General features: G+C 39.2%; 2 protein-coding genes across 3 annotated transcripts in view; both read right to left on the minus strand.

Moving 5' to 3' along the window:
- The window catches only part of ADAD1 (adenosine deaminase domain containing 1), a 24917-nt gene extending 19478 nt beyond the window's left edge, over positions 1-5439 (minus strand). Inside the window, exons 1-3 of one of the 2 annotated variants that reach the window (XM_006762835.1) lie at positions 5257-5439; positions 4121-4309; positions 2006-2173 (exon numbers count right to left, since the gene is read on the minus strand). In XM_006762835.1, the coding sequence (XP_006762898.1) occupies positions 2006-2173; positions 4121-4309; positions 5257-5431 (532 nt within the window). In that variant the 5' untranslated portion in view covers positions 5432-5439. The remainder of the gene's footprint in view (positions 1-2005; positions 2174-4120; positions 4310-5256) is intronic. The other variant, XM_006762834.1, reaches the window with a different exon arrangement.
- A 3989-nt stretch (positions 5440-9428) lies between these two features.
- KIAA1109 (KIAA1109 ortholog) overlaps positions 9429-12558 on the minus strand; it is a 161351-nt gene continuing 158221 nt past the window's right edge. The window contains 1 exon segment of the mRNA XM_006762836.2: positions 9429-10137. Within this exon segment, the coding sequence (XP_006762899.1) occupies positions 9921-10137 (217 nt within the window). The 3' untranslated portion in view covers positions 9429-9920.

The following is a 12558-nucleotide window of genomic DNA, read 5'->3' on the forward strand; positions in this document are numbered from 1 at the left end:
CACCAGGGGGCACCTCCTGTGTTGAGCATCTGCCCCCTGGTGGTCAGTGCACATCATAGCGACTGGTCAACTGGTCGTTCTGATGTTCAGTCACTGGGCTTTTATATATATAGATAGATAGATTATATAGGATAGAGCTTGCTTTGTAAATATGTGACATTCTGAAAAGAGGTTATGTAGGGAGCGGCTATAGAATCAAGCCTTGGATTGACCTGTGGCAGGGCCCCAAACAAGTCCCAGTTTGGAGGGCAGAGCCCTTAGCATAATTAAGTTTAACCTTATAGCCCTCCCTAGTTCCTTCCTAGGTAGCTAATGGACTGTGGGAGGTGCAGTAAGTGTGCCAAAATAAGGTGAAACTCACAAGAACATTGTAACTATGTTGACCACTTCCTTGTTTTTCTCTGACTATAAAATAAAGCCTCAGCTTGCAGGTTGGATCTTTCTGTGTCCTCATCCAGGCATGGGAGATCCGCTGAGCCCCAGCTGGATTCTCTTTTGTCTTCTTTAATCCTTCACCACCCCTCCTCAGGTTCACCCTTGGCTGTGCTGGCACAGCACAGGTTAAAATGAAACCCCGTTTTAGATGCTTAAGAACAATTTTCTATTTACAGTAATACTATGTAAAACATTTAAAATTAATATTCTGTTAAAAATTTAATAAGTAAATGGACATGGACAACAGGGGGATGAGAGCATGAGCAGGGGGGAAGATGGGGGCTTAATGGAAGGGATGAGGACACATTTGTAATACCTTAACTAATAAAGAATTTAAAAAAAATTAAGAAGTAAAAATTATAATATTTTTGCTCAATCCCATCACTTCCCCTAACTTCTCCCCCACAGCTGTCAGCCTTTCTCTATCTATGAATTTGTCTCTATTTTGCTAATTAGTTCATTTTGTTCATTAGATTCCATGTATGAGTAAAATCATATGGTACTTGTCTTTCTCTGACTGGCTTATTTCACTTAGTTGGTTTTTTTTTTTTTCAAACTATAAGAGAAAGTTTATTTAGAAATGGGCTCAGGAAACAAGTTACAGAAGCAAAAGAAGGGTGCTTGGAGTTTAGGAGAGAGAAGGGTAAATGTAATGTGGAGGTAGGTGGAGAGAAGGGCCTGGAAAGGTGTAGGCATACTCCCCAAAGGAAGAGCACCTCACTTAGTATTTTAATGCTATTTTACTAGAGTGTTTTCTAGGGGAATACTACATTCAAAGTTTTCAAAGTTTTTAGTCCCATTTTTTGCAATAGCTTTGCAAGTTGGTTTGAAAGTTAGAAAATCCAGGAAAAATAAGAAAACATGACATTACACCAAAGGGTAAACCAAAATGTAACCTAACATGAAACATGACAAAAATTGCTTACTATGCTAACATATATAACACATTACCATATTCCACAAATTGATATTTAATAAGAACTACCATTTGATCATATACTATTCACATGCACTGCTTAAAGGCTTTGCATGGTACCCATAGGAGGTAGGTACTATCATTGTCCCCACTTTTCAAATGATGAAAACTTGGGCTTAGAGTGCAAATAACTTGTCCGTCCAGGGTCAATATTCCAACCTGAGCAATCTAATTCTGGAGTTTACACTCTTGCTATGCTACCTTAGGCCATTATTTTCTCAAGTAATTCTAGTATTACTGAATTTAACACAGGCAAACTTCACAAAAATTGCATTAAAAACCTCTAAGTATTAAATGCACAGTGTTAAATATAAGAATCCAATAATTTGCACAGAAAAATACGTTTCGGGATCAAACCCACTGACAATCTGACAAGTTATCAGACAGTTGAGCAACATGTTTTTCTCTCATGGGACTGAAATATACACTATGGTTAAATACATTAGCAATCAGACAGCAATGGGAGAAAATTATTCAAATCCTGCTACAAAGACTGCAGTTGCGAAGTAACTCTCCAATAATATAAAATCTTTCAGGTTATTCCTTCTAAAAATAATAAATTTTACAAATACTTTATAATCAAGAGTAATTTACCTGATGTTTCAAAATTTCTTGGCTCAGGTTCATCCAGCTGTAGAAGTTCATCAAGAGCTAATTTTGCTGCGTTGGATCTAGATTCCTTTTTATTTTGTCCCAGTCCAGTCTTGTACTGGATACCATCCACCACAGCACAAAAAGCAAAATATGGTCCCAAAACGTTACCTTGAAAAAGAACTCAGAATAAATGCTGCAAAAGATGTCTGTTACACAGGAAAACATCCAACTACAAAATTGTGGAAAACTAGCTACCTCGGCCCATCAGTTTTTCTGTAGGGCCAATACAGGTGAAAGGAAAGCTGGGTGGGTCCCTGAACTAATTCTGAGGAGTCCTTCAAGTAGCACAGCTGGCTTCAGACTCAGCATGAGCATAGGGCCAACGTTACAGTGCAGGCCATATACGGAGTGGCAGTGTCCTGAATAATGCCTGGGAATGAAAAGCATCCATATATCTATCAAACGACAAATTACAGGCAAAATGTGGAGCCTCTGGCAACACCTTCTTCTTTCAAACCTCAATACCAATAAAATTTAATTTCTTCCCCACTTTGGGTGCCCTGATACTTTTTCCCCCCCTGATACTTTTAAAAGCTCCAGAACAGAAAGGATTCCTTTGAAGAAATCGTGGACACCTATCAGGTAAGCAACTCAACCCATCACAGTTGTAGGGCAGTTGGAGGAAGGGGAATTAACAAAGAAAACCGAAACATAAAGATGTCTTGTCATCCAAAATCTCTAGAATTACCTTTACATAATTACTTTTACTAGATTTCATATTTGCCTGATAAAAAATGAAATGGGCCGAAACCGGTTTGGCTCAGTGGATAGAGCGTCGGTCTGTGGACTGAAGGGTCCCGGGTTCGATTCCAGTCAAGGGCATGTGCCTGGGTTGCGGGCACATCCCCAGTAGGAGATGTGCAGGAGGCAGCTGATGGATGTTTCTCTCTCATCGATGTTTCTGACTCTCTGTCTCTCTCCCTTCCTCTCTGTAAAAAATCAGTAAAATATATTTTAAAAAAAAAATGAAATGGAATCATTTCCTAAATTTACAGGCCAAAGAATTTTACAGTTCAAATTTTCAGACTTTAGGTAACTTCAATCTCCACTCTCATTAGAGATGGCCAAGTATAATGTCACTCCACATAAGCCTTTATCTTCTCTTCTCAAATATTTCATTAACTGTTGGTTGTTTTTGAAGAAGTACATCAAGGTTACAAGCAACTCCTGATTGCATTTGGGAAAATTGCTTTCCTTCCATCATCTATGACAGTGGTTCTCAACCTCGGCTGCACATTAGACCTGGGAATCTTCTAAAAATCCCGATTTCTGGGCCCCAGCCTCCGGAAATTCTGTTTCTTTGTTACTAATGTTGTAGCCTCACCCCATAACAAAGAAACCTAGGAAAACTCCCTTCTACATTAAGACCTTATTTGCACAGACATGTTTAAAAATTGTCGATGCCACTTAAGAGCACTTGTTCTCTTATCCTCCACTTTCCTAAAGTTCTTCCAAGTCTCTGGTCATAGGTGATGAAATCAGAAGCTGCATTCTGCATTTTACTGATTTGTATTCCTGAAGCCTTCCACAGGCACAATGTGGTAACAGTCTTCTGGTTACTGGGCAGTTTAGAGAGAACCGAGAAAATAGTCTCAGACAGGACTGCTGATGAGTACCAATCGTTTTATTTTGACCTCTGATCTTTGGCTTTCAGAAGCCAAATTTGGCCATAATTTTTGTTAGGCATCAATATCACAGAATCCTGCTAATAAGATAATCATAGTCCAAATACTTAACATCCCTAAAAAGCATGTTTACTCTACAAGTATTTACACCTGTGTATAATACACAAGGCTGATGAGATTTCAGTTCAACCAGCCATACACAAAAAATTAAAATCCCATGATTATAAGTATTTTGTATGTGAGTTACTTGCAGTTTCCAAAAGGCTAAAGAAATATTAATATAACATTTTCTAAAGTATACCAACCAAAAACAGTAGTTATTTAACCCCAACATTATGTGAATATAGAAATTCAGTGCCACTTATATGCTCTGCTTTTACTAGGATATTATTTTCCCATCCTGTGATAACCAGACACGGCATTCACTTGCCTGTTGTTACCGTTTCCTTAAGGTCAAGCTGAACCCGCTGCATTTGTGCAAACTGGTGCAAGGCTGACACAGGGTTGATCTCTCCACGTTTGTATTTCATTATAAATTCCTTAGGTATTTTTTTTGGAGGAAGGACAGGATTTGAAATAGATGAAAGACCTTTGGAAAGCAATGGTTCTGGAAAATTACCTAAAAATAAATGTTTACGCTTGTTAATTTGATGCATTAAAAAAAAAATAAGACATTGTCCCTCACACACTTAGTCATGTGTGGTTTTCATTCCATATAAGTTTCTCCTAAACAATTTTGGCACAAATGCCAAACACAGCCTGTCATTCTGTATAATGTATAAATCTCTGGGAATACCAAGGCTATGTTGCAAAGAAGGGCTATCACTGTCATTAAGTGCTATCAAAGAATCGCAAAATTTTAGTCATGTCAAGTCAGGGACTCTAAGCCAGTGGTTCTCAACCTTCTGGCCCTTTAAATACAGTTCCTCATGTTGTGACCCAACCATAAAATTATTTTCGTTGCTACTTCGTAACTGTCATGTTGCTACTGTTATGAATCGTAATGTAAATATCTGATATGCAGGATGGTCTTAGGCGACCCCTGTGAAAGGGTCGTTCGACCGCCAAAGGGGTCGCGACCCACAGGTTGAGAACCATTAAGCCATTTTTACATGCAATGTCACTAAGGCCCACAATGGAGGAAAACACACATCTGGGGCAAGAACTTCGTTTTTTTGTTTCCCATAGACTATTTTACATCATCTTTCACCTTGAGATCAGTCCAGTTTGTAAAGAGTGTGTGCCCCTGCTGTGTACTGAACACTAAGGATGCCAAGGGATCTGCGGAACGCAAGCCAGTCTCGGGCCGGCCCCCTCTCTGAAGGGGTGACAGCGTCACCTCCATAGGGCAAGGCACACCTGACGCGGCTGCACCACCAAGGGGTCAAAATGACTAGCAGCCAAGGGGCAGGGTTTCCGCAAGCTTCCCACAGCGCTGCGAGCCGGAATCCACGCTCCGGGCGGCGCCTGGCCACAGGGACGCGGCCACATGTCCAAGAAACATTTAACCGGGGGCTCAAGGCTCAGCCTGAAAAAGCTGAGGCCCGACTGCAGGTGAAATCGTACCCGTCACTGGTGTGACCTTGGAAGCCATGCGGGACAGGCTGTCACTTTCCGAGGACTGCGCTGCGGGCGTGGTGACCGGCTGGACGGGTGGCTGAACCGGCAGGTTCTTTTTCAGCATCTGAGCAAAGCTAGGGACCTGGGAGCTCTTCTGAAACCAGCCATTATTGGAGGACATTTTCTCACCTACGAATGAGACAAAGTTGGCAGAAAATTATGTACGCACGGCCGCATCTCCAACTGGCCTCACGCCGTGGCTGGCGCCGGCTCATTCCGCCCCCACACCACGCCCAAGAGGAAAGCCCGAAGCCCTCGGAGACCAGGGGAAAGAAGGAAACCGCGCCCCCGGGGACCCGCAGAGCCCGAGGTTGGCCTCCGGTTGTTGGCCTCCCTTTGGGCCCAGATACCACCCACCGAAGTAGTCCTTCCGGCCCTGCCGGCCCAACCCCACAGGCGGGCAGTTGAGGCCGGGCGGCAGGCCCCGAGGCTCCCCGGCCGACGCCATTGCTTCTCCACCTGGCCTCAGCCTCTCCCGCAGGAAGCTGTACGTGACAGCCCCGCGGCCAGCGCTGAGGTTTCCAAAAGCCTTCTCCAGGTGGTGGCCCCGAGGCCCTGACTGAGGCCCCGATAAAGCCCCTGTCCCGCCCCGTCCTATCGCCAACCGTCTACGCACCTGGGCCGCGCCTCTGCCTCTGCGCATGCGCCTGTCTGGAGCGTGAGAAGTCGCTGAAAGTCACGTGAGCCTGCGGCCCTGGCGCAGGCCTCTGGCTCAGCATGTGAGATGGGGGTGGCGCTGGTCGGCGTCATCACTCACTCTGCTCCCTGACGCCCCCAGTCCTCACGGAGCCTGGACAAGGCGGATCTCCTTGTCCACAGTGACTCCCATCGGGCCTCCTTATCCACCGTGGCTTCGAGGAAGCCCTTCGCTTTTCCCCCATTCATAGCGCTAACAAGGCGCCTGGAAAGGCTTGTTGACAGAATAACCGACCTGAGATTCCACAGGATGTTCGTGAGAACAGGTGGACGTGTTGAGGACTGATGGCGCTCATCTGTGTGTGTTTTCAGTTCTTTGCTCTCATAAAAGTTGAAGCAGGCTCTCATGGAGGTGTTAGCTGATAGATTGTTGAACATATTTTTAATAGTAAATTACTAAATAAGTTTTGGCACTAACCCAGAAGGAATTGAGTGACATCGTTATAACAAAGTTTTAGTGTCCTCTACTTTTTTTTTATATGGACAGGATTCTGAAGTGTTAAGTCACTTTCACCAAAAAGGAAACAAACATAACAATAGGATTGATGGTATTATACCTCATTACAGCAAGAAGTAATATCCACCCACAAATACGCAGGTAATTGCGTGCTTGAGAAGAATTGTATATTCTGCTGCTGTTGGCTAGAATGTTCTGCATGTATCTGATAGGTCTGTGTGGTCTATAGTGTTGTTCAGATCTGCTGTTTTCTTATTGATGCTGCCTGATCTATCCATTGCTGTTGCAATTTACATGTTTTTTAAATTGTGTGACTAATAAAATTTTTGTAGTTAAGGTTATTTTTATTACTTTAACTTTTAAACTAGAGTTGTAAGTGAATTATGCAAACTATTACCATATTGCAGAATCTACCACTATTTATCATTACTGGTGAGAGTTAAACTCCCTTTTTATGTTTTTGTGGTTAGGTTTTTTTTTAATATATATTTTTACTTTCAAGTAAAGAATTCTCTTTAGCATTTTGGCAGGTCTCCTGGTAATGAACTCTTTCGGGTTTTGTTTGAGAAAGTCTTTATCCTTCCATCATTTCTGAGGGACTGCTTTGCCAGGTATGGAATTCTTGTTTGACAGTTATCTGTTTCAATATTTTGAATATGCCATCTAATTCTCTCCTGACCTGAAAATTTTCTGATGAGAATTCTGCCTACAGTCTCAAGGGGTTCCTATACAGAGAGAAGTACCTTCTCTCTTTTCTGTTTAATAATTCTCTTAAAATTATTTTGTTTGACTTTTGAGAATTTAATAATAATGTGTCTCCATGTACCTCTATGCTCATTCAGCTGTTGTGGATCTGGGTCCTTTGGACATCATGGATCTGGATGTCCTTTTTCTTCCCAGGTGTGGGAAATTCTTACCCATTATTTCTTTAAATGTATTTTCTGTCCTGAAATTTCCATAATGTTCCTATTACTTTCCCACTAGCAGTGCACAAATATGATTTTCTCATAGCCTTGTCCAACAGAGCCACAGAAAGTTTGGTTGCAAATTTAAATTGCCCTTTTCTTTTTATAGCATTCTCACTGTAAGTGCCAGAAATACTGTAAGTTTATACTTATGTCATTTTTTTTGGTAACTCATATATCAATAATATTTAAAGCCATTGGAAAGTTTTAACATTTAGAACTTACTGGCATAACTGTTTCTTTGAAGCAGAGAATTAATACCTGAAGGGCTCAAGTAAGGAATAATTTATTTAGTTTTTATCTACTTTGTTTTGTGAAGTATCTTTCTGGCAGTATTCTCTTAGACACTAGATCCAAAGTAGGTATAGAATTTGCTTCTCTGGTCAGTGTGACTAATAGATGTAATGTTCCTATAGCCCCCAACTGTGGGGGTGATTGAGGGGAACACAGAGAGATCAGGCAGATAATAGTTAAGAAAGATGACGTAGCAGAAAGAATTCAAAATTATGACTCTAGCAACTAGGATTTTAGTTTAATTTTATTACTAAGTTGCTGTGTGACAACAGAGTACTATTTTTAATTCCCCTAACACTGTGTCTGTCTGTCCATCTGCCCCATCAATCTATGACCTTGGATGGCTAAGTACCTTGGCTCTTCTGGAAGGTTGTGTGGTTTTTTTGTTGTTGTTTTTCAATCTGAGAGAATAGTGCCTTATCTATTTGAGTTCAATATTCCAAACCAGAGGCTTTCTTGAGGTGTTTTCTAATTCTAGGTTCTTTAAATCTATTGTTTACCAAACTTTTAAATGGACTGTACTGATTTGGCTGATTTCAAACCTGAGTTGTGATTAAGAATATTTACTTTTGAATATTATTTTAGACCAGTGGCTCAGTGCATGAATTTGTGAACATTGAAAGGAAATTAATTAGAATATTTTAATATCGCTATTTGCCTTTTCTCTATAATAGGAGTGTCAACCAAATTCACGATTGACAATGACAGATCGAAACACATGCGTGCGATTGGCACCAGAGCTTTATATGTATCACACATGTGCAAGTCAACTTAGCCTTTTATAGATATAAAATAAAATTGCTTAATTAGACCTGCTTCCTGATTTAGCTAAACTTTTTCCAGCCCAGTGAAGCACCCCAGTTTCTCTTTCAGGTAATTGTCAGCAGCACAGCAGTACATACCAACACAAAGGGATTATTATTGTAGATCACACAGGGAGAACAAAGGGTAAAATATTTAACTGTGGCAGTGTTTGACTATATTCTATGCAGTGAGAAAACCTGAAGTCATTTTCAAGGCCCACCATTTCTTTTTTTCAGTCGGATCAAGTTTCTAAGCTTTCTAAATCTCCCATTTTTTGGCTAATGAAAAGAAAATACATAGACTTTCACCAATTCTCCTTTCACCAATTCTCCTATCCACCTACTCCAGGACTTCTGTGAGGATCAAATGAGATGAGGTATGGGAAAACGCTTCACAGACATTTGGTTAAAGTGTAAAATGTTTCCACCTGGCTATAAAGCAAGTCATATTCCTGGGCTGAAGAAACTGCAAGGAGACTAGTTGCTAGGGAGAGGAAACTGGGGGTTGCTATGTGACATTACCTGGACGGACCCTTAGCATATTAGCCTTTTATATAGAGAGAGATTTTGCTATTCTTTTAAAATCTTTTTATTATACTAATATATGTACTATACACCTACCTTCATATGCACAAAAGAATATAAACATGTACATAAAGAATATATTACAATAAGAACAAACAGCTATGTGTTGACCACTAGTTTAAGAAATAGAACTACACCTAATATCTCTGAAGTGTCTGATATGCCTCTCTCTGGCTAGACCCTTTTTTGGCTAATATTTATACAGATTTCATTTTTATAAGTATTATCTTCTATGAAAACATTTAATAACTAACACAGGGTGGGCATCTATTAATTATAAAAATAAGCTATCAAAGGAAGAAAAGACTCAAAAACAACTACAGACTGAAACCAATTATTGTGACTTTATTACAATAGTTACAAACAATACTTTAGTGGTATTTAATCATATCACAATTACTCAAACTATATACAAATAGGTATTTATACAAGTCTACATTTTTAAAAAGAAAAAGCAATTAATGACCAAAATAATCACATTATGAACAAGATTTTTTCAAAAAGTATGGCCAATAACAGGAAATTCACAGTTATTCTGAAAATATTTTAGGATGCAGGAATCATATTGCACATAACAATTACAAACCCTACTGAGTAGATACGTATTTTAATCTAGTTTTCACAAAATTTACATTATCATGCAATATATTTCACTGTATACAGAATGGTGGAACTAGAACAAACAGGTTAACTTACAAACCTTCAACATAATGGCCATAAAATTAGAATTATTTTAAAGTCATATTTAAAATAACTAATACACAAAAAAGCACTCTGGTGTAATAATTTGTTCACAGATCAAGTTACTTTTTAGTGTTCTTCTTTGTCTTTTCCTTTCTTTTCTTTCTCATCCTGTAGTGCAGTACCAAGTTTTTTTATAAGAACTGACAGAACCTTGTCCAGTGGGTCCATGACTCCTCTTTGAAGCCATTTAGGAATAGTAGTCCTGGCATGATGAAAGCCCAATTTTTGAAGAATATAATCAACGCCTACTGGATCAATCTTTCTTCCAGTCCAAGAAATTAATCTAAAATAATTATAAAAAATAATTAGGAGTACAGTGTCCCAGCACAGACCTGAAGGCAAGTTTAAGCACATCAGTAAACCTCCATAATGTGCTCAAACAATATCTTCAGTAGGTACATTTGAATAATCTAACCTACAATTCCTGGATTCACTATAATAGCATTAAAAAAAAGTGTGATTGTAAGTATCCTTGATAAGCATATACACAGTAATGGAGTTTAGTGAATTTCATTCTGATTATTTTAAGCCCAAAGTTACACAGTCATCTTAAACATTTAAAGGATATTTGGTTTATTCTAAAAGATGTTAATGAACTTGGTGGGGGAAATCTTTTCAAATGTATATGTATATCAAGTCACAATGTCATACACTTAAAATATCTTTGTCAATTACACCTCAATAAAGCTGAAAAAAATAAGAGTTCAAGTATGTGGCATAAGGGGGGGGGGTAAAATTATAGAGTGTTTGCTGTGTGCTAAACATGTTAGAAGGAGAACCATTTTCTTCCTATTCTTGGTATTTCTTTCTATAGCAGTGGTTCTCAACCTTCTGGCCCTTTAAACAGTTCCTCATGTGACCCAACCATAAAATTATTTCCATAGCTACTTCATAACTGTAATGTTGCTACTGTTATGAATCGTAATGTAAATATCTGATATGCAGGATGGTCTTAGGCGACCCCTGTGAAAGGGTCGTTTGACTGCCAAAGGGGATGCGACCCACAGGTTGAGAACTGCTGATATAGAGGAAGAGCCATCAAGGAAACCCTCCTGGCCTCTTATTGCCCCCTTATTGATGAGTTATCTGATTGGCCAATTAATGGAGGAACTGAATAGTGTAGTGTAGTACTCTCCTCCCTATCTTCTCTTAGAAACCATCCATTTTGATCTGTTCCTTTATGCCATAGGGTTTTTCAAAGACAGGTCCTTAAATAGTTGAGCCCAAGATAGTTAGTTCATAGCTGCCTGTGGCTAGGTGAGCACACAGTGCTGCTGCCTGCACAACTTCAGTCCTGCCCCATGCGAGCACTGCAGCACTGAGACCCTGCAGGTGAGTCCAAACCTGGACTGTAGTAGACAGCCACTGATGCCAGACCTCCGAACCACATTCTCTGTCACCAGCATTACCAATATTAGAACTATCATTTTTATTTCCAGCTGCCTCTCTCCCACTATTTCAGTTAGGGGGAAAGGGAGGAACCAAACATTGATCTGTTAAAACTCTTAACAGTTATAAGCATTTTGTGTTAATTAGCTTATCTAAGAATTGTAACCTACAAGGCAGGTAATACCATTTTCAAATTTTTTTTTATGAGGTAACTAGACAGCAGTTATTAAATCCTTCGGGCAATGTTACTTAGCCAGAAAGCAGGGCTTAGAGCCACCGCTCTTAACCATGCTACCCACTACAACACCATAATTAGTCTCGTGGTAGTTTGCTAAAGTAAGGAATATATTTATGAAAAATTTAACTATTTTATGCTCATTTTAAATTAAAAGATACAACAGGTCTTTGAATAACACCATTTTGTTATAACTTGTAGGAAGTTAACTCTTGTTTATATCAAGTAGCCTATGGTAAAACTGGTTTCATTAAAGTTGTTTCCCTTAAAGTCATAGAACCAACTTATCAACGTTAGGTAATGACTTACCTAGTCAATTATATTTATTTAGAATTACAAATAAAAAACAGATTTTCTAAACAGTTTTCTGCATTAGGACTTTTGCAATATTTTAATATTGTTTGAGTATTGACACTGTTACTATTTTTCATGCGTTTATGTGCTATTAATACTAAAGTGTTTTGTCAATTTGGTTACAACAAATTTCACTGAATACAAATTACTAACACATTGTATGATTCACTTTCTGCTTATACAGAAGTCCACTGTATAATGAATATTTTGTTAGTTTAGAATTATTTTGGTATAAGTATGTCTGAATAATAAGCTTATCTAAATGAAATCTGTGTTGCCAAAACCGGTTTGGCTCAGTGGATAGAGCGTCGGCCTGCGGACTGAGAGGTCCCGGGTTCGATTCTGGTCAAGGGCATGTACCTTGGTTGCGGGCACATCCCCAGTGGGGAGTGTGCAGGAGGCAGCTGGTCGATGTTTCTCTCTCATTGATGTTTCTAACTCTCTATTTCTCTCCTTTCCTCTCTGTAAAAACTCAATAAAATATATATTAAATAAATAAATAAATAAATAAATAAATAAATGAAATCTGTGTCATTCTGCATAGTGTTGAGTATGATGGACTTTTTTTGATACCATTATTCCATGAATCAAACAGTGATAATTTGATTAACAAAGCAGATGAAAGGAAAGGGAAAAATAATAGGGTTGTGAGTGTTAATCACAAACAAGGACATACAAAGCAAGTACTGCTGGTTATAGCAGCAATTATAAAAATAATTAAAATTA

This window comes from Myotis davidii, unplaced genomic scaffold, assembly GCF_000327345.1.
Source record: "Myotis davidii unplaced genomic scaffold, ASM32734v1 scaffold438, whole genome shotgun sequence".
Lineage (NCBI taxonomy): Eukaryota > Metazoa > Chordata > Mammalia > Chiroptera > Vespertilionidae > Myotis > Myotis davidii.